We start from the raw sequence: 22,912 nt of genomic DNA, 5'->3' as shown, positions 1-22,912 counted from the left end.
GCCAACTGTACTACTATATGAGTACGTGTTTTCTATTGTTTCATTGAAAATAAAACAGCAAAAGTCCATTTGGCTGTCATCTGTTTTAATTATGAGACACAATTGTGTCAAAGTCATAATTTTTTATTTCATGCTTGAAATAAGAAATGATTACTTTAAAAAAGTAGTTTTATACTTGTGAGTGTTGATGACACAGCTTTGCAACACTTGATATTCTAGTTCCAAGCATGTTTTACTCAATATAGGTCATCAAATCTCAGCAACAAGCTGTATTATCTTACTGAGATCATTTAGGACCAAAACCCTTAAAACAAGTAAAACACTCTAACATAAAATCTTATGTATGGCCGCCCAAAAATGTCCATAACACACCCAGCCGACTCCCACTGGGAGGGGGGGGATAAAAGTTGGAAAAGTCTGCAAAAGTCCCAAAAATGTTTAAAATACCTACCCAGGTTCGAGTCCCACAAGTCCCGCCGCCGGCTGGGATGCCCAAAATGTCCAAAACGCGCCCAGCCAAGTCCCACGGGAAGGCGGGGAGAAAAGTTAGAAAAGTCGGTAAAATGTTCAAAAATCACACCCGGGTTCAAGTGCCACAAGTCTTAAGACTTTTGGCACTCCATGTGGGACTCGAACCTGGGTAGGTATTTAGAAAATTTTTGGGACTTTTGCCGATTTTTCCAACTTTTATCCCCCCTCCCCGTGGGACTCGGCTGGGTGTGTTATGGACATTTTTTGCATCCCGGGACTTGTGGGACTGGAACACACCCAGCCGACTCCCACTGGGAGGGGGGGGATAAAAGTTGGAAAAGTCTGCAAAAGTCCCAAAAATGTTTAAAATACCTACCCAGGTTCGAGTCCCACAAGGCCCGCCGCCGGCTGGGATGCCCAAAATGTTCAAAACGCTCCCAGCCAAGTCCCACGGGAAGGCAGGGAGAAAAGTCGGTAAAATGTCAAAAAATCACACCCGGGTTCGAGTGCCACAAGTCTTAAGACTTGTGGCACTCCATGTGGGACTCGAACCTGGGTAGGTATTTTAAACATATTTGGGACTTTTGTCGACTTTTCCAACTTTTATCCCCCCTCCCTGTGGGACTCGGCTGGGTGTGTTATGGACATTTTTTGCATCCCGGGACTTGTGGGACTGGAACCCTGGGAGGTATTTTGGACAAAATTGGGACTTTTGACCATTTTGGCCACCTTTTCCCCTCTTCTTCCCCGCCTTCCTGTGCACCATGTTTTGGACATTTGGACAAAAATAGTTTAAAGCATTCTTTACTCAATATAGGTCATCAAATCTCAGCAACAAGCTGTAATATCTTACTGAGATCATTTAGGACCAAAACCCTTAAAACAAGTAAAACACTCTAACATAAAATCTTATGTATGGCCGCCCAAAAATGTCCATAACACACCCAGCCGACTACCACTGGGAGGGGGGGGGGGGATAAAAGTTGGAAAACTCGGCAAAAGTCCCAAAAATGTTTAAAATACCTACCCAGGTTCGAGTCCCACAAGTCCCGCCGCCGGCTGGGATGCCCAAAATGTCCAAAACGCGCCCAGCCAAGTCCCACGGGAAGGCAGGGAGAAAAGTCGGTAAAATGTTAAAAAATCACACCCGGGTTCGAGTGCCACAAGTCTTAAGACTTGTGGCACTCCATGTGGGACTCGAACCTGGGTAGGTATTTAGAACATTTTTGGGACTTTTGCCGATTTTTCCAACTTTTATCCCCCCTCCCTGTGGGACTCGGCTGGGTGTGTTATGGACATTTTTTGCATCCCGGGACTTGTGGGACTGGAACCCTGGGAGGTATTTTGGACAAAATTGGGACTTTTGACCATTTTGGCCACCTTTTCCCCTCTTCTTCGCCGCCTTCCTGTGCACCATGTTTTGGACATTTGGACAAAAATAGTTTAAAGCATTTTTTACTCAATATAGGTCATCAAATCTCAGCAACAAGCTGTATTATCTTACTGAGATCATTTAGGACCAAAACCCTTAAAACAAGTAAAACACTCTAACATAAAATCTTATGTATGGCCGCCCAAAAATGTCCATAACACACCCAGCCGACTCCCACTGGGAGGAGGGGGGGATAAAAGTTGGAAAAGTCGGCAAAAGTCCCAAAAATGTTTAAAATACCTACCCAGGTTCGAGTCCCACAAGTCCCGCCGCCGGCTGGGATGCCCAAAATGTCCAAAACGCGCCCAGCCAAGTCCCACGGGAAGGCAGGGAGAAAAGTCGGTAAAATGTTAAAAAATCACACCCGGGTTCGAGTGCCACAAGTCTTAAGACTTGTGACACTCCATGTGGGACTCGAACCTGGGTAGGTATTTTAAACATTTTTGGGACTTTTGTCGACTTTACCAACTTTTATCCCCCCTCCCTGTGGGACTCGGCTGGGTGTGTTATGGACATTTTTTGCATCCCGGGACTTGTGGGACTGGAACCCTGGGAGGTATTTTGGACAAAATTGGGACTTTTGACCATTTTGGCCACCTTTTCCCCTCTTCTTCCCCGCCTTCCTGTGCACCATGTTTTGGACATTTGGACAAAAATAGTTTAAAGCATTCTTTACTCAATATAGGTCATCAAATCTCAGCAACAAGCTGTAATATCTTACTGAGATCATTTAGGACCAAAACCCTTAAAACAAGTAAAACACTCTAACATAAAATCTTATGTATGGCCGCCCAAAAATGTCCATAACACACCCAGCCGACTCCCACTGGGAGGGGGGGGATAAAAGTTGGAAAAGTCTGCAAAAGTCCCAAAAATGTTTAAAATACCTACCCAGGTTCGAGTCCCACAAGTCCCGCCGCCGGCTGGGATGCCCAAAATGTCCAAAACGCGCCCAGCCAAGTCCCACGGGAAGGCGGGGAGAAAAGTTAGAAAAGTCGGTAAAATGTTCAAAGTGCCACAAGTGCCACAAGTCTTAAGACTTTTGGCACTCCATGTGGGACTCGAACCTGGGTAGGTATTTAGAAAAATTTTGGGACTTTTGCCGATTTTTCCAACTTTTATCCCCCCTCCCTGTGGGACTCGGCTGGGTGTGTTATGGACATTTTTTGCATCCCGGGACTTGTGGGACTGGAACCCTGGGAGGTATTTTGGACAAAATTGGGACTTTTGACCATTTTGGCCACCTTTTCCCCTCTTCTTCCCCGCCTTCCTGTGCACCATGTTTTGGACATTTGGACAAAAATAGTTTAAAGCATGTTTTACTCAATATAGGTCATCAAATCTCAGCAACAAGCTGTAATATCTTACTGAGATCATTTAGGACCAAAACCCTTAAAACAAGTAAAACACTCTAACATAAAATCTTATGTATGGCCGCCCAAAAATGTCCATAACACACCCAGCCGACTCCCACTGGGAGGGGGGGGGGGGGATAAAAGTTGGAAAAGTCGGCAAAAGTCCCAAAAATGTTTAAAATACCTACCCAGGTTCGAGTCCCACAAGTCCCGCCGCCGGCTGGGATGCCCAAAATGTCCAAAACGCGCCCAGCCAAGTCCCACGGGAAGGCAGGGAGAAAAGTCGGTAAAATGTTAAAAAATCACACCCGGGTTCGAGTGCCACAAGTCTTAAGACTTGTGGCACTCCATGTGGGACTCGAACCTGGGTAGGTATTTTAAACATTTTTGGGACTTTTGTCGACTTTTCCAACTTTTATCCCCCCTCCCTGTGGGACTCGGCTGGGTGTGTTATGGACATTTTTTGCATCCCGGGACTTGTGGGACTGGAACCCTGGGAGGTATTTTGGACAAAATTGGGACTTTTGACCATTTTGGCCACCTTTTCCCCTCGTCTTCCCCGCCTTCCTGTGCACCATTGCTGGGTGTGTTTTGGACATTTGGACAAAAATAGTTTCAAGCATGTTTTACTCAATATAGGTCATCAAATCTCAGCAACAAGCTGTAATATCTTACTGAGATCATTTAGGACCAAAACCCTTAAAACAAGTAAAACACTCTAACATAAAATCTGCTTAGTGAGAAGAATTATCTTATCAGACAGAAAATAAGCAAATATCACCCTTATTTGAGACATTTCATCTTACTTAGATTTCAGTTTTTGCAGTGTAGACATTTGAGGGGCTGGTGTGTGGGAGAGAGTCTATGTTGAAATGGAAAAAAAAAAAGGGGTTTCTCGAGTTCCTGCCCGCCGTTTTGTCTTCATACCGAGCTCGCGCCGGCCAGCGGTCATAGTGAAGATTGATGATCGGTAATGATGTCCATTTCTTAAGATCTTAGCGATCGACCCGAAGTTTGTGGTCAGCGTAGTGGGCACCCCTGATCTCGATCATCATTTGTCCCAGAGTAGTCAGTCGTTGGCTGTCATGAAGGCTGCTGTGATTAGTGGTAATTGTGGAAGGAAATAACAAACGTTGCAATGCGCTCTGTGAAATCAATGTGCAAAAAAAAAAATAAGAAAAAAGCTTAGAATTACCAAAATACTGTAATTATTACCGTATTTTTCGGACCATAGGGCGCACCGGATTAAAAGGAGCGGGTCTATTCAGGTATTTTTTCATACAAAAGGCACACCTGATAAGGCGCATTGAAGGGGTTATTTAAAATTTAAAACACTATCTTGTGGTCTACATCAGTGGTTCTCAACCTTTTTTCAGTGATGTACCCCCTGTGAACATTTTTTTAATTCAAGTACCCCCTAATCAGAGCAAAGCATTTTTGGTTGAAAAAAGAGATGAAGAAGTAAAATACAGCACTATGTCATCAGTTTCTGATTTGTTAAATTGTATAACAGTGCAAAATATTGCTCATTTGTAGTGGTCTTTCTTGAACTATTTGGAAAAAAAGATATACAAATAACTAAAAACTTGTTGAAAAATAAACAAGTGATTCAATTATAAATAAAGATTTCTACACATAGAAGTAATCATCAACTTAAAGTGCCCTCTTTGGGGATTGTAATAGAGATCCACCTGGATTCATGAACTTAATTCGAAACATTTCTTCACAAAAAAAGAAATCTTTAACATCAATATTTATGGAACATGTCCACAAAAAATCTAGCTGTCAACACTGAATATTGCATTGTTGCATTTCTTTTCACAGTTCTTTTTGACCGACATTTTAGTGAGGGTCAAACCATCATGGCATGGGGGAAACTCTGGCTTTATGGTAATGAATGGAATAGCCTACTTGATTTGATGTTCAGTTTATGAACTTACATTCATATTTTGTTAAATTATTATTCAATAAATATATTTATAAAGGATTTTTGAATTGTTGCTATTTTTAGAATATTTTTTAAAAAGCTCAAGTACCCCTTGGCATACCTTCAAGTACCCCCAGGGGTACGTGTACCCCCATTTGAGAACCACTGGTCTACATAACATGTAAGGGTGGTTCTTTGGTCAAAATGTTGCATAGATTATGTTTTACAGACCGTTTCCAAGTCACTTTCTGAGCGTCGCTTCTGGATGCGCCGTTTTGTGGGCGGTCTTATTTACGTGGCTCACCTTCGGCGGCGTCTTCTCCCCGTCATCTTTGTTGTAGCGGTGTAGCGTGCAAGGACGGGAGTGGAAGAAGTGTCAAAAAGATGGCGCTAACTGTTTTAATGACTTTCAGACTTTACTTCAATCAATAATGGGGCGGCATCTCCTCATCCGTGTCTCACTAGTGCAACAACAACGCCCGGGAATGTGTCCCGTGAAAAACCATTCAACCGGAACCCTCTAATAACTCAAGTTCCTTGGGTGAATAATGTAAACTCACTACACCGGTATGTTTTAGCGCGTTCATAGCCAGATATAAGTTAGAACTTTACACTACTTTATATTAGAAATGGCAACAGCAGAGGGTGGATGTCCCATAACAAGAAGATAGAGAAAAAGAAGAAGCTTATCGACTACGGCATTGGCACAGACTACAGTGGCGGAAGTGTGCAAATTTTCAGGACTTATGCAGATCTCAAATACACATCAGCAGGCACCAGACGGTAAGAAAAGTTGGTTTTGCATAATATTTTGAAACAAAACGCCAGATAATATGTCTGCTAATGGATGCCATTTTGTGGTCCTTATACACACACCATAGTAATACTTGTATCTCTGACTACGGTAGCCGTAATGGGCCGACAGTCCATCAAACGGTGCGGCTTCAAAGTCGTACTAAAACATTTTGACAGATTTTTGAGTGCCGTGTGTAATGTTCTTTATTTTCAATGGAACATTTAAAGTTTTGATGTTTACTGGCGTCATATTGCAGTCTACACATATCTCTTATGTGTGACTACAATCTACTGGTCACACGTATCATGACACCATGTACTAAATAAAATTGCTTCGAGGTCGGTAAGCACAACCAGAATTAATCTGTACATTAGGCGCACCAGCATACTGTCGATTTTTGAGAAAATGAAAGGATTTTAAGTGCGCCCTATAGTCCGAAAAATATGGTATACTTATCTCATATTATTTGCAAACAGTCTCAAAATATGATGCCAAAGATTGCACTGTGTTAATCGGATAAAGCAAATGGTAGATGTATTACAGTCTGTCCACATGCAGTTTTGTTTAGAAATTATATAATTATCATATTAGGCATTGATGTTTATTTTGGAGCCATTCCTCAATAACTGCCGATTTCAAGAATCCAGACAGTTGTGATTTTAACACAAGGACGACTGCCTCCAAATTCACCTCAAATCAAAAGCTTGACAGCTGAAACGAGTGTTCTGGTTTTTGAACAGATAAAGGAAGCTGACATTAAGCTTCTGGGATAGCCCTCCCAAAGGACATGCTTTAAAAACCGGGTCAGTGCCTGCAAACCAGCCAATTTAGATGAACGCTGCCAATTCTGCCAATAAGAGTGGTCAAATATCCGGCCAGAATTATGCCAGAAGCTTGATGTCGGATACAAAAAGTGTACGGTTAAAGACTAGATCAGACCGATCGTTAGGCCTTTGAGCATGAACTGATGAAGCCTGCTCAGAGGAGCGGCAAACCATCTTCTCAGACAAACTGAAGACCACGGTTACAATCAATTGAATGCCCTGAGATTACAGTGATCTGGATGTATGTGAAAATCCATAGACAATCACACGTATGGTTTGAAGTGAAATTAGATAACATTACCATTGATATCAGTGGAGTTTTAGCCCTGTTGTTTGATTCTTATCCTGTGTAAATCAGAATTTCCTTAAAAATCCCTGGTTCAAATAAATAATTAAAGGCCTACTGAAATGAAATTGTTTTATTTAAACGGGGATAGCAGATCTATTCTATGTGTCATACTTGATCATTTCGCGATATTGCCATATTTTTGCTGAAAGGATTTAGCAGAGAACAACGACGATAAAGATCGCAACTTTTGGTATCTGACAAAAAAAAGCCTTGCCCCTACCGGAAGTAGCGTGACGTAGTCAGTTGAACATTTCCGCAAAGTTCCCTATTGTTTACAGTGATGGCGGCCAGAAGTGAGAGCGATTCGGACCGAGAAAGCGACGATTTCCCCATTAATTTGAGCGAGGATGAAAGATTTGTGGATGAGGAAAGTGCAAGTGAAGGACTAGTGTGGAATGGAAGCGATTCAGATAGGGAAGATGCTGTGAGAGGCGGGTGGGACCTGATATTCAGCTGGGAATGACTACAACAGTAAATAAACACAAGACATATATATACTCTATTAGCCACAACACAACCAGGCTTATATTTAATATGCCACAAATTAATCCCGCTAGGTGTTTGTTATGCTAGCTCCTAGCTCCCGTCCATATAACCCGCCAATACAATTCAAACACCTGCACAACACACACAATCACTCAGCCCAAAGGACCGTTCACCTAACCCAAGGTTCATAAAGCTTATATATTTACCCAAAGTTACGTACGTGACACGCACGTACGGGCAAGCGATCAAATGTTTGGAAGCGCAGCTGCGTACTCACGGTACCGCGTCTGCGTCTGTGTATCCAAATCAAAGTAATCCTGGTAAGAGTCTGTGTTGTCCCAGTTCTCTACAGGCATCTGTGTATCGAAGTCAAAGTCCTCCTGGTAAGAGTCTCTGTTGTCCGAGTTCTTCGATCTTGACTGCATCTTTCGGGAATGTAAACAATGAAACACCGGCTGTGTTGTGTTGCTGACTTCCCTCGCAAATTACTCCGCTTCGCACCGACAACTTTCTTCTTTGCTTGCTCAGCTTCTTTCTCCATAATGCAATGAACAAATTGCAACAGATTCACCAACACAGATGTCCAGAATCATGTGGAATTATGAAATGAAAACAGAGCTATTTTGTGTTGGCTTCAATGGGCTACCGATACTCCTGTTTCACTGGCTACGTCACGCGCATACGTCATCATCCAAAGGCGTTTCCAACCGGAAGTTTAGCGGGAAATTTAAAATTGCACTTTATAAGTTAACCCGGCCGTATTGGCATGTGTTGCAATGTTAAGATTTCATCATTGATATATAAACTATCAGACTGCGTGGTCGGTAGTAGTGGGTTTCAGTAGGCCTTTAAGGGCCACAATCAATAGGACACTCCCAATGATGAGTGTGTGCACTGTAAGCTGCCGACCACAACTTTAATGGTGGCGGACCTAATTTAAAACACTAATGTCGTCAGTTGGGACACATCAAAGCACTGAACCATAGTGGCTCGCTTTGATTTTTGTTGATCCAATCAAAATAGTGGACTCTCATGCATGTTATTATACCATGCCATGTAAAATAGGATCATGTATGACCCAAATACTCACTCGGATCACCAGCTTAGAAACATCCTCCAAATTAGTTTATGGGATCAAACAATAATTCCAAACCCCTTAGAAATACTTCATGATATTAATTTTGCAAATTGGACACATTTAGCGGCATAAGCAAATGCCGAAACGCTAATGTACTTGATTAAGGGGTTTGCACAGGACTGAATGAATGCAAAGTGAATTGTATTAAAATGGAGTGCTTCGGTATAAAATAATTGGTTTGGAATCACTGTGTGTGTGTGTGTGTGTGTGTGTGTGTGTGTGTGTGTGTGTGTGTGTGTGTGTGTGTGTGTGTGTGTGTGTGTGTGTGTGTGTGTGTGTGTGTGTGTGTGTGTGTGTGTGTGTGTGTGTGTGTGTGTGTGTGTGTGTGTGTGTGTGTGTGTGTGTGTGTGTGTGTGTGTGTGTGTTACGGACCTTAACGCAGAATGTTGTTCATCAAAACAACACAAACATAGCAATTCAGTAATTGTGTTGAATAGAGAATTTGCATTTTTAAAGTTTGGTAAAGTCATTTTTTAGCAATGTAAGACTAAAAAAATGCCTAAACAATAAACTGTTTTGCTTTTGAGATTATAATGATTTTTTTAAATTGAAACATAAAAAACTACAAACCGCTGGCAGATAATTATCCCATCCAGTGGTTCTCAAACGCACTGCCACCTCAGAAAACACTTGGCTCTCCTTTCGATGATCTTATCTTATCTTAAATACCACCATTTAGACCAACATTCAACTACAGCAGCGTGGTAGGCCCAAGTGTTCATTAAAAACAAGGCAGAGGTTTTATTTAACAAGCATATGTAATATTTTTGGCCAGTGTAACGTTACACGCACACATCATCAACAATGATACTCCGTATACAGTGCGTATTTACAAACTTAATAATAATAATAATAATAGATTTTATTTGTAAAAAGCACTTTACATTGAGTAAACAATCTCAAAGTGCTACAGTGTATTAAAAAAAATAAAAATAAAAACTAGAACAGCCAAATAGCTAAAACTAGTATGCATATATCTAAAAAAAAAAAAAAAAGAACGTTTTTTAAGCCTTTTTTAAAAGCATCCACAGTCTGTGGTGCCCTCAGGTGGTCAGGGAGAGCCTTCCACAGACTGGGAGCGGCGGAGCAGAAAGCCTGGTCTCCCATTGTTCGTAGCTTTGTCCTCGGCGGTTGGAGGAGGTTAGCCTGTCCGGAGCGGAGGTGTCGTGTGGAGGATTTGGGGGTGAGTAGTTCTTTGAGGTAGAGGGGGGCATTTCCTTGGAGGCACTGGTGGGTTAGCAGGGAGACTTTGTATTCAATCCTGAGTGGAACAGGAAGCCAGTAAAGGGATTTGAGAGTTGGTTGTGATATGGTCATATTTCCGCACTCTCGTCAGGATCCTAGCAGCACTATTCTGTATGCATTCCAAATTCAAAAAAATCCCGTAAAGCACATGAATTTGTACATTTTACAGTCTGTTTTAAACTTATTTTACAACTTCTTTGGCGTACCACCAGGTGGAGCCCGTGTAATTTGAGAATCCCTGCTTCAATCAACACAATTCTCGAATAAATACAGATATTACATTTTAAAGCATTTATCGGCCGATAATATCGGCAGTCCGATATTATCGGACATCTCTAATTGTTATTTCTGTGTTATTCCTATCGACTTCATTAACTGGTTCTTTGCTGTCATTTTTGGTATCATATTTGTACGTATGTTTTTATTGTTGTAGTTTCTCTGTATTATCCGCCTCTTCTCGCCGCAATTTCCCCACAGTCTTGTTTTCTTCTCGGCCCAGCTGCGCCAAACAAGAAATACATCCGTTTAATCAATTCAAATACAAAAATAAGGCAACGAGAGAAACATCCCACACTTCTCGTTTGTAAAGCAATTCTGTATCGCAGATATGGGCATCTACATCAACAATATGATTTGCCTGAGTGGCTCGAAAGGACATATTAAATGAATAAATAAATAATAAAGCATGCATTTAACTGCTAAAGGCTATGCTATGAGACGATTACCTGCCCACGTCCACCTGTCTCCTTAAACATGTGTGATGGTGTGGTGTGTTGCATGCCAATGTGAGACAGATGTGATAAGAATCTGAATTAGCTCTAATTATAGTCACCCTGGGACCATAATGCAGTACAGAAGATGTGGAATTTTGCAAAGGGCGGACTATCGTGAGCCAGAATGTGTTGGCGCTAGAACAATTTGAATGGGTTGAGACCGTGTGGGGGAAATTCCACTCATTTCAAACAACTTTAAGCTGGAATATGTTGGATTCTGGGGAGTATAGCTAGCCACAATGACTGGAACAGGTTACATGTTTGGAAGTTGGAAAAATTGTAATTAGGGATGCCGATAAATGCTTTAAAATGTAATATCGGAAATTATTGGTATCGGTTTCAAAAAGTCAAATTTATGACTTTTTAAAACGCCGCTGTGTACACGGACGTAGGGAGAAGTACAGAGCGCCAATAAACCTTAAAGGCACTGCCAGTCACATAATATCTACGGCTTTTCACACACACAAGTGAATGAAAATCATACTTGGTCAACAGCCATACAGGTCACACTGAGGGTGGACGTATAAACAACTTTAACACTGTTACAAATATGCGCCACACTGTGAACCCACACCAAACAAGAATGACAAACACATTTCGGGAGAACATCCGCACCGTAACATAACATAAACACAACAGAACAAATACCCAGAACCCCTTGCAGCACTAACTCTTCCGGGACGCTACAATATACATCCCTCACTACCCCCTACTTGCCCACCTCAACCTCCTCATGCTCTCTCAGGGAGAGCATGTCCCAAATTCCAAGCTGCTGTTTTAAGGCAAGTTAAAAAAAAAATAATGCACTTTGTGACTTCAATAATAAATATGGCAGTGCCATGTTGGCATTTTTTTTCCATAACTTGAGTTGATTTATTTTGGAAAACCTTGTTACATTGTTTATTGCATCCAGCGGGGCATCACAACAAAATTAGGCATAATAATGTGTTAATTCCACGACTGTATATATCGGTATCGGTTGATATCGGAATCGGTAATTAAGAGTTGGACAATATCGGAATATCGGCAAAAAAGCCATTATCGGACATCTCTAATTATAATCAGTTAAAAAATGCTGAACGAGTAAGAATTCTCAGGATCGATGCAAATTTGTGTACCGTATTTTTTGGACTATAGGGCACATTTAAAAATCGTTTCATTTTCTCAAAAATCGACAGTGCGCCTTCTAACTTGGTGCGCCTAATGTACGGAATAATTCTGGTTGTGCTTACCGACGTCGAAGCAATTTTATTTGGTACATGGTGTAGTGCAGGGGTCGGCAACCCGCGGCTCTAGAGCCGCATGCGGCTCTTTAGCGCCGCCCTAGTGGCTCTCAGGAGCTTTTTTAAAAATGTATGAACAATGGAAAAAGATGACGAAAAAAAAATAATTTTGTTTTAATATGGTTTCTGTAGGAGGACAAACATGACGCAAACCTCCCTAATTGTTATTAATTACACTGTTTATATTAAACATGCTTCACTGATTCGAGTATTTGGCGAGCGCCGTTTTGTCCTACTAATTTTGGCGGTCCTTGAACTCACCGTAGTTTGTTTACAAATATAACTTTCTCCGACTTTCTAGGACGTGTTTTATGCCACTTCTTTTTCTGTCTCATTCTGTCCACCAAACTGTTAACGTTGTGCGTGAAGGCACAAAGGTGAGTTTTGTTGATGTTATTGACTTGTGTGGAGTGCTAGTCAGACATATTTGGTCAGTGCATGACTGCAAGCTAATCGATGCTAACATGCTATTTAGGCTAGCTATATGTACATATTGCAGCATTATGCCTCATTTGTAGCTATATTTGAGCTCATTTAGTTTCCTTTAAGTCATCTTAATTCAATTTATATCTCATGACACACTATCTGTATGTAACATGGCTTTTAATTTTTTGCGGCTCCAGACAGATTTGTTTTTGTATTTTTGGTCCAATATGGCTCTTTCAACATTTTGGGTTGCCGACCCCTGGTGTAGTGATAAGTATGACCAGTAGATGGTAGAGATACGTCCATCCATCTATCCATTTTCTACCGCTTGTCCCTTTTTGGGGTCGCGGGGGGTGCTGGAGCCTATCTCAGCTGCATCCGAGTGGAAGGCGGGGTACACCCTGGACAAGCCGCCACCTCATCGCAGAGCCTAAGAGATACGTGTAGACTGCAAATACAATGATTTGCAAATCCTTTTCAACTTATATTCAATTGAATAGACTGCAAAGACAAGATATTTAATGTTCAAACTGAGAAACTTAATTTATTTTTCAAATGATCATTAACTTCCATCTCAGATGAGCTCGGGCCCAGCAAAGCTGGCGGCGTTTCTGGGTGTTGTTTGTAAATGGCTTTTCGATTTGCATTGCTGTTTTTTTTAATGCGGTTGCTTATTTGGGTTTGCTTTTCTGTCCCTAAAATGAAGCAAAATACGATTGTGGCGGCACATACCGATAGTTTGTCCTTTTCTACACGTTTCCTTTTTTCAAATTTTTTTTGCTTTTTTTTACGTTTCCAAGTTATCGCGCCCCCAGTCGACTTGGCTGGCCCCCTAGCGCACCCATGCAAAATGACGCATTTGCAACTACGAGTGATAATTAGTGGCAGTAAGTGGGGGGAAATGCCATTTAAAATACATATGTACAGTATATAGTAATATGGGAAATAGAAATATTAAAAAAAAAGAATTGGATCCGACCTTAGCTGGAAAATGTTTTGAGGGGTGACTCACTGATTGAGTGTAAGACAACCTGCTCATCATGCTAATACTAAAAAAGCCCCTTGAGATAAGACAAATTAACGAGCTAAAAATAGTCATTTACATATCTTGCCACGCATTAATCAGTGATGTTGATCAGCTTGGTGAACTTACTATGTCTCCTTCAACAAACACCGCTGGCAAAAAAAAACATTACTTACTGCATAAATTAATCATGCGATGCAAAAAAGAGATAATTAGATTGTGTTGACTGTGTATACTGTCTCTTTGCAATATATAAGTCAATGTGCAAAATGCACTATTTTATTTGGATTGCAGTTTAAAAATGATTGCATTTAATAATTTATGTTATTCAACATTTGCATGTTGTGCTTAGTATAATAACGTTGCAGTTTTTAACGTATGCACAGTAGAGGTGGGAATGTTTGGGCACCTCACGATTACGATTCAGGAGCTACGATTCGATTAAAAATCGATTATTGATGCATCTTAAATTTATGTATATTGATGCAGTTTTACATTTCTTTTCGTTTCACTAAAAAAGCGTTTATCTATATAGCGTATATGAAAAAAAGATCAAAAATAGACCATTCATCGGCAGTGCACCTTATAATCCGGTGCGCCCTATGGTCTGGAAAATACGGTATATAAGACTTAAATTTTTTTGCGGCTCCAGACAGATTTTTGTTTTGTATTTTTGGTCCAATATGGCTCTTTTAACATTTTGGGTTGCCGATCCCTGGCCGAAGGTTTATGTGTTAAATAAATAATAATCTTTGTGATTAGAGAGAACAATAGAATAGAAAGTACTTTATTGATCCCTGGGGGAAATTCAGCACCACAGTTCGCTCACAATAAACAATAAACACTTAGTGTTTGTGTATAACAATATAAATACAGTCTATTATACAGCATTATTCACATGTGAATAAATGAATACAGTCTATTATACAGCATTATTTACATGTGAATAATATAAATACAGTATTATACGGCATAATTCACATGTGAATAATATAAATACAGTCTATTACAGGGCATAATCACATGTGAATAATTTAAATAAAGTCTATTATACAGCATTATTCACATGTGAATAATATAAATACAGTCTATTATACAGCATTATTCACATGTGAATAATATAAATACAGTCTTTTATACAGCATTATTCACATGTGAATAATATAAATACAGTCTTTTATACAGCATTTCCCACATGTGAATAATATTAATACAGTCCATTATACAGCATTATTCACATGTGAATAATATAAATATAGTATATTATACAGCATAATTCACATGTGAATAATATAAATACAGTCTATTATACAGCATTATTCACATGTGAATAATATAAATACAGTCTATTATACAACATTATTTACATGTGAATAATATAAATACAGTCTTTTATGCAGCATTTTCCACATGTGAATAATATTAATACAGTCTATTATACAGCATAAGTCACATGTGAATAATATAAATACAGTCTATTATACAGCATTATTCACATGTGAATAATATAAATACTGTCTATTATACAGCATTATTTACATGTGAATAATATAAATACAGTCTTTTATACAGCATTTTCCACATGTGAATAATATTAATACAGTCTATTATACAGCATAAGTCACATGTGAATAATATAAATACAGTCTATTATACGGCATTATTCACATGTGAATAATATAAATACAGGCTATTATACAGCATTATTCACATGTGAATACTATAAATACAGTCTATTATACAGCATTATTCACATGTGAATACTATAAATACAGTCTATTATACAGCATTATTCACATGTGAATAATATAAATACGGTCTATTATACATTTAAGCACAGTCAAAAAGGAACAAATGCATTATACAGTCTGATGGCTGTCGGAATGAAGGACTTTCTGTGTCGTTCCGTGTTGCATTTTGGGAGTCTGAGCCTTCCACTGAATGTGCTCATCATTCTTTCCGCCACATTAACACATTATTTCATATCACTTGACAGGGTTGTAAAGTGCATGTAGGTTAGATTAGTATTGAATACAATTAAAATGAAGAGTAGGATTACTAGTTCAGTGATAATATTTGAGTGGACCCCGGGCCCCTGAAGTCAAAATGGTGAAGATTGTCTTGATTTAGGTGACTCTGTTTAGCACACACGTGGTGGGTTTCCTGTTGGTTGTTTTCTTAGAAGCACACTGAAAGAAACCTTAACTGAGATTGGTCGTCTTTTCCCGCCCGAGAGGGATCATTTAATCAAGCGGAGATGCTTTGTGGACACACTGACAGCACCTTTTTGGATTTAGTGGGAACAAATCTTTGGTTCAGAAGAGTTGACATTATCTCTAAATTGTCAAGGTTGTGTCTCATATCCGCTGACTCTTTTTTTTTTCCGAGAAAATGATTTTGTGACAGAGGCATGAGAAAATTCCTCTGGCACTGTTCCCCTAGCATTCAAAAAAGCGGTTATTCATCCTCTACTCAAAAGACCTAACCTCGATCCTGACCTCATGGTAAACTACCGACCGGTGTCCCACCTTCCGTTTATCTCGAAACTCCTCGAAAAAATTATCGCACGGCAGCTAAATGAACACTTAGCGTCTAACAATCTCTGTGAACCTTTTCAATCCGGTTTCAGGGCAAATCACTCTACGGCAGTGGTTGTCAAACTTTTTTTGTCATCCCCCACTTTGGACAAGGGGGAGTTTTCAAGCCCCACCTGCCCCCATCGCCCCAACAGAACGCTAATGCCAAGCTTAACATTTTCAAATTTATCGAACATCAAGTAACATCAAGTTTTATACATTCAAACTCAATAACATAAAATAAAATCAAGTTCAATAATAAATAAAATAACTGTGCAGCTGTGGTATAACTTGCATCAAGTTCAATATCAAATAAAATAACTTGCATCAATTCAATAATAAATAAAACAAAAGTGTTATAACTTGCATCAAGTTCAATAATAAATCAAATAAAGTGTTATAACTTGCATCAAGTTCGATAATAAATCAAATAAAAGTGTTATAACTTGCATCAAGTTCAATAATAAATCAAATAACTTGCATCAAGTTCAATAATAAATAAAACAAAAGTGTTATAACTTGCATCAAGTTCAATAATAAATACAACAAAAGTGTTATAACTTTCATCAAGTTCAATAATAAATCAAAAAAAGTGTTATAACTTGCATCAAGTTCAATAATAAATAAAACAAAAGTGTTATAACTTGCATCAAGTTCAATAATAAATCAAAAAAAGTGTTATAACTTGCATCAAGTTCAATAATAAATCAAATAAAAGTGTTATAACTTGCATCAAGTTCAATAATAAATCAAATAAAAGTGTTATAACTTGCATCAAGTTCAATAATAAATCAAATTATTCTAACTGCTTCCGTCAGTCTACCCCAGGGCAGCTGTGGCTACGAAAGTAGCTTACCACCACCAGGTGTGAATGAATGATGGGTTTTTAAAAAATGTAAAGTGACTTTGGGCACTTAGAAAAGCGCTATATAAATCCCAGTTATTATTATTATTATTATTAAATAACTTGCTTCAAGTTCAATAATAAATGAAAATAAAAATGCCACTTTGCAATCTTTGCCAAAAAAAAGGAGGACAGGGCAAGTGAACATGAGTTTTACAGTACTCCAGCATTAGTGGCTGCAATGAGCCTGTTTTGCACTGCACAGCTTTTCAAATCGGGGTTGCAGGCTTGACACTGCCACTGTTAAAACCTCATTGAATTCGGGGCTGAGCTGCCTTGACGCGAGTGTTTCCCGGTGAATGACACATTGTGTCCAATGCGCATTTGGCGCAACCCTCTTTATTAGAGCCTGCAGCCCGTTTCTTGACTTTGCCATGCGCGCCATCAGAGCAAAAGCCCACACAGTTTTCCCATTTAAGGTCGTGTTCTTTGAGGAAACTGTCCATTATCTCGAACAGCTCATCAGCAGTGGCTCTATTTTTTATGTATTTGCAAAACAGCAAATCCTCGCACAGTGACTCGCCATTCACAAAGCCTCCGCTTAGCCCCGCCCCCATTAGTTACTGTTGCTGTCTGTCAAACTTTCGCTCCTACCTAGAAATGTAAAGCATACAGGAAAAATAAGTAATTTACATTTATCTATATAGCGGATTTCACAGACAGAATCACAAAGTGATTTCCAGTGTGTATAGAAAATGAAAGCATAGTAAAAAAAAAAATCAAAGAATATAATAATAAAAAAATCTAAGTGAAATTTCCTCCCGTTCCTCGCGCCCCACCTGTCATGTCTCTATTCCCCAACAGTGGGGCGCGCCCCACACTTTGAGAAACGCTGCTCTACGGAGACAGCCCTCGCAAAAATGACTAATGATCTATTGCTAACAATGGATTCTGATGCGTCATCTATGTTGCTGCTTCTTGATCTTAGCGCCGCTTTCGATACTGTTGATCATAATATTTTATTAGAGCGTATCAAAACGCGTATTGGGATGTCAGACTTAGCCTTGTCTTGGTTTAACTCTTATCTTACGGACAGGATGCAGTGTGTCTCCCATAACAATGTGACCTCGGACTATGTTAAGGTAACGTGCGGAGTTCCCCAGGGTTCGGTTCTTGGCCCTGCACTCTTTAGTATTTACATGCTGCCGCTAGGTGACATCATACGCAAGTACGGTGTTAGCTTTCACTGTTATGCTGATGACACCCAACTCTACATGCCCCTAAAGCTGACCAACACGCCGGATTGTAGTCAGCTGGAGGCGTGTCTTAATGAAATTAAACAATGGACGTCCGCTAACTTTTTGCAACTCAACGCTAAGAAAACGGAAATGCTGATTATCGGTCCTGCTCAACACCGACATCTATTTAATAATACCACCTTAACATTTGACAACCAAACAATTAAACAAGGCGACTCGGTAAAGAATCTAGGTATTATCTTCGACCCAACTCTCTCGTTTGAGTCACACATTAAGAGTGTTACTAAAACGGCCTTCTTTCATCTACGTAATATCGCTAAAATCCGTTCCACTTTGTCCACAAACGATGCTGAGATCATTATCCATGCGTTCGTTACATCTCGTCTCGATTACTGTAACGTTTTATTTTCGGGTCTCCCTATGTCTAGCATTAAAAGATTACAGATGGTACAAAATGCGGCTGCTAGACTTTTGACAAAAACAAGAAAGTTTGATCATATTACGCCTATACTGGCTCACTTGCACTGGCTTCCTGTGCACTTAAGATGCGACTTTAAGGTTTTACTACTTACGTATAAAATACTACACGGTCAAGCTCCTGCCTATCTTGCCGATTGTATTGTACCATATGTCCCGGCAAGAAATCTGCGTTCAAAGAACTCCGGCTTATTAGTGATTCCCAGAGCCCAAAAAAAGTCTGCGGGCTATAGAGCGTTTTCTATACGGGCTCCAATACTATGGAATGCCCTCACGGTAAAAGTTAGAGATGCTACCTCAGTAGAAGCATTTAAGTCTCATCTTAAAACTCATTTGTATACTCTAGCCTTTAAATAGACTCCCTTTTTAGAGCAGTTGATCTGCCGTTTCTTTTCTTTTCTTTTCTACTCTGCTCCGGGGTGGACCGCTAGCCTGTTCATCGGATGGGGACATCTCTACGCTGCTGACCCGTCTCCGCTCGGGATGGTTCCTGCTGGCCCCACCATGGACTGGACTTTCGCTGATGTGTTGGACTTTCACAATATTATGTCAGACCCACTCAACATCCATTGCTTTCGGTCTCCCCTAGAGAGGGGGGGGGGGTTACCCACATATGCGGTCCTCTCCAAGGTTTCTCATAGTCATTCACATTGACGTCCCACTGGGGTGAGTTTTCCTTGCCCGTATGTGGGCACTGTACCGAGGATGTCGTTGTGGCTTGTACAGCCCTTTGAGACACTTGTGATTTAGGGCTATATAAATAAACATTGATTGATTGATTGATTGAAAATTGGGAGGCTTTTGAAAGGGTTTCTTGTTGTCTAGCAACAGTACGGAGATTGCGGCTCGCCCGTAGCTATGTTGTCGTCCGCTTGGTCTTTTTTTTCTCTCCCTACTACGCCTTGAAGTTATTAAATGTGGTGTACAAATGAAAAGGTTCTCAACCGGCTCAAATACTGATTTGCATTTCCCTCCCCCGCAGGTGTGATGGGCGAGTACGAGCCAAAGATTGAAGTTCAGTTTCCCGAGGTCGTTCACGTTGCCAAAGGGTCCACTGTGAAGCTGGAATGCTTCGCGCTTGGAAAGTAAGGCAACACTTGCATCAGGCTCGGCACACTCACTTGCATATAAAAGGGACAGATATTACTAGAAAGGAAATGTTTTCTCAGGCACCCTCGGCGCTCCCTTTTTTCTCTCCCCCTATGTTAAGCTGAAGTCCTCATGCGTTTCCAGCCAAGACAAGGACTGGCATGGGAATGTTATAAAAAAAACATGCAGAAATTACAAATAAGTTATATTTTAAAAAGCATTTCGTAAAACCTGAACTGGTAGTGTCAGGTTCAAACACTGATGACATCTATTAAACAAGACAAGAGGCAAAGAATTAAACAGAGACAGAATTCAATATTGAGGAGAGTCGTCTGTACACTGTACCCTTATACAGTATCTCAGCACGCTCTGCCAAAAGATTGCACGCCTCCTTCTTTTAGCCACCGCTGTTTCCAAAGGACAAAGGTCGCAAAAAGTTCACAGAAAAGGTCGTAAACAATTCACAGAAAAGGTCAGTTCAAAAAGAGTTCGTAAAATACTTCAAAAAGACGTTCATAAAACGGTTCAAAAGGGAGGATCAAGAAGAGGTCGCCTGGAGGGGAGTCTGGTCCTGCTTCCTCTCCGCTTTGAAGTCCTTGGGTTAGAACAATATCTTTCTGTTGATGACCATACATGAAAGAAAACAGAACACCTTCATTTTGCTTCCCCCCCCCTACACAGTGGAGTTTTAAGAGCCTTACTCTTGGTAGGTTTCAAAGACAGCTTTTGCCTTCTCACCAGACCCTCAATGTAACACAAAGTTTTTGTGATAATTTAGAAACAATTACTCTAACAGGTAGAACCAGTCCGAGTTGGTTTGGTATACTAAGTTAAAAGTTTAGTGATCAGTGTCCCCACCTGCTGTCGCGACTAATCCGACCCCGTTTTAAAGTTAAATGTTAAAGTACCACTGATAGTAACACACACATTTGGTGTGGTGAAATTAACCTCTGCATTTGACCCATCCCCTTGTTCCACTCCAAGGGGGTGAGGAGAGCAGTGAGCAGCAGCGGTGGCCGCGCTCGGGAATCATTTTGGTGATTTAACCCCCCAATTCCAACCATTGATGCTGAGTGCCAAGCAGGGAGGTAAATGGGTCTCATTTTTATAGTCTTTGGTATGACTCGGCCGGGGTTTGAACTCACGACCTACCGCAGACACTCTAACCACAAGGCCACGGAGCAGGCTAATTAAGTAAAAAGGTTGCTTATTGTCTCTTAATTTGCACCAGCACTATATACTAGATACTAGTGTTGTCCCGATACCAATATTTGGGTACCGGTACCAAAATGTATTTTGATACTTTTCGGTACTTTTCTAAATAAAGGGGACCACAAAAATTGCATTATTGGCTTTATTTTAACAAAAAATCATAGGGTACATTAAACATATGTTTCTTATTGCAAGTTTGTCCTTAAATAAAATAGTAAACATACAAGACAACTTGTCTTTTAGTAGTAAGTAAACAAACAAAGGCTCCTAATTTAGTCTGCTGACATATGCAGTAACATATTGTGTCATTTATCATTCTATTATTTTGTCAACATTATTAAGGACAAGTGGTTGAAAATGAATTATTAATCTACTTGTTCATTTACTGTTAATATCTGCTTACTTTCTCTTTTAACTTGTTCTATCTACACTTCTGTTAAAATGTAATAATCACTTATTCTTCTGTTGTTTGGATGTTTTACATGAGTTTTGGATGACACCACAAATTTGGGTATCAATCCGATACCAAGTCGTTATAGGATCATACATTGGTCATATTCAAAGTCCTCATGTGTCCAGGGAAGTTAGTTCCTCGTGTTATAAACATGATATACATTTTTTTTTTTTAAATGAAAATGATGAGGTGGCGACTTGTCCAGGGTGTACACCGCCTTCCGCCCGATTGTAGCTGAGATAGGCTCCAGCACCCTCCGCGACCCCGAAGGGAATAAGCGGTATAAAATGGAAATGGAAAAAAGATTTTGTGATGATAAAAAATATCGATGTAATCATAGTAGTATCAACTATACGCTCCTGTACTTGGTATCATTACAGAGGATGTCAGGTGTAGATTCACCAATGGCGTTTGTTTACATTTTGACGCCGGTGAGCTACGGTGTGTAGTGAAGCATGTTTAGCTATTCCTCGTCCTGCAGGGATGATACTTTCATATATTTTAAACTTAATCTAATATCGCAACAAATATTATATCATCAAACATTCCAAACATCAAAATAAGTACTTAAAGATCTGCTTGACTCATGATTTTGAAGCAACTTATCCATCATATTTTACAATGTAAAAAAAAAATTTTTGGTAAAAACTGGGAGCTCAGTTGCCAGAATTTTACCATAAAAAACAAAACAAAACAAAATGTGTAATATTGTTTTTCCATTTACAGTAATACACCGTAAAAACAATGACCGTAGGTTTGACGGTATTCCCATTTATATTTACATTATACATTTTAAAAAACATTGTACATTTTATGGTAAAATTTCGGCAGCTAAACTTTACTCTAAAATCTACGTATTTTTCTTACAGTTTACGTAAAAATATATAAGAATAAATCATTGTGTAATGAAGCAATTTAAAATATATATATTGTTCACTGTTACAAGCAGCCATAACTGCCATGTGGCCCCAAATTAAAACAGGTTTGACACCCCTGAGGTAGTCTTAAACGCTCTTAATTTAATTCAAGAAACTTTATTATTGAATCTTCACAGCTATATTAATATTATATTCATATTTTTAACATATTTTTATAAATGACATATTTAAATGGAAGAAAAAAAATGAGTTAAACTTTACAAAAGCCAAGGGCTCGCACTTTTTTTAAACATCCCCTCCTTAGACCCTCACCTTTTTACTGTGTTTTGTCCAACAGCAAAAATACCAAGTGAGCCACACCAAAGTGCACACACAGTATAGATATTTTTGGACTTGACCAGAGTAACGAACCACAAGTGTGAGCGCAGGCTCGGATCTGAACATTTTTCATAATATGATTAAAGTTAAAACGTTTGACTTTTACTCACTGGGGTCTGACGTAAATCCTGCAGTTTTTAAAATATTCAGCAGGGGGACCTTATAAGCCCTTGAACCTTTTGTATGACCATAACGTTAGTGTGACCAAGGACACTT

The 22,912-nt window shown here is 39.7% G+C and overlaps 1 protein-coding gene across 3 annotated transcripts in view; it reads left to right on the top strand.

Annotated features, from left to right (window-relative positions):
• Positions 1-22,912, top strand: part of LOC133649041 (contactin-4-like) — a 427,627-nt gene that overhangs the window by 246,676 nt on the left and 158,039 nt on the right. For 2 of the 3 annotated variants that reach the window (XM_062045746.1, XM_062045738.1), the window contains exon 2: positions 19,668-19,770. The exons of the other annotated variant lie outside the window; for it this stretch is intronic. In XM_062045746.1, the coding sequence (XP_061901730.1) occupies positions 19,673-19,770 (98 nt within the window). In that variant the 5' untranslated portion in view covers positions 19,668-19,672. The remainder of the gene's footprint in view (positions 1-19,667; positions 19,771-22,912) is intronic. 3 annotated transcript variants of the gene reach the window in all.

This window comes from Entelurus aequoreus, linkage group LG01 (genome assembly GCF_033978785.1).
Source record: "Entelurus aequoreus isolate RoL-2023_Sb linkage group LG01, RoL_Eaeq_v1.1, whole genome shotgun sequence".
Classification (NCBI taxonomy): Eukaryota; Metazoa; Chordata; class Actinopteri; order Syngnathiformes; family Syngnathidae; genus Entelurus; species Entelurus aequoreus.
This window is presented reverse-complemented; position numbering and strand designations above follow the sequence as displayed.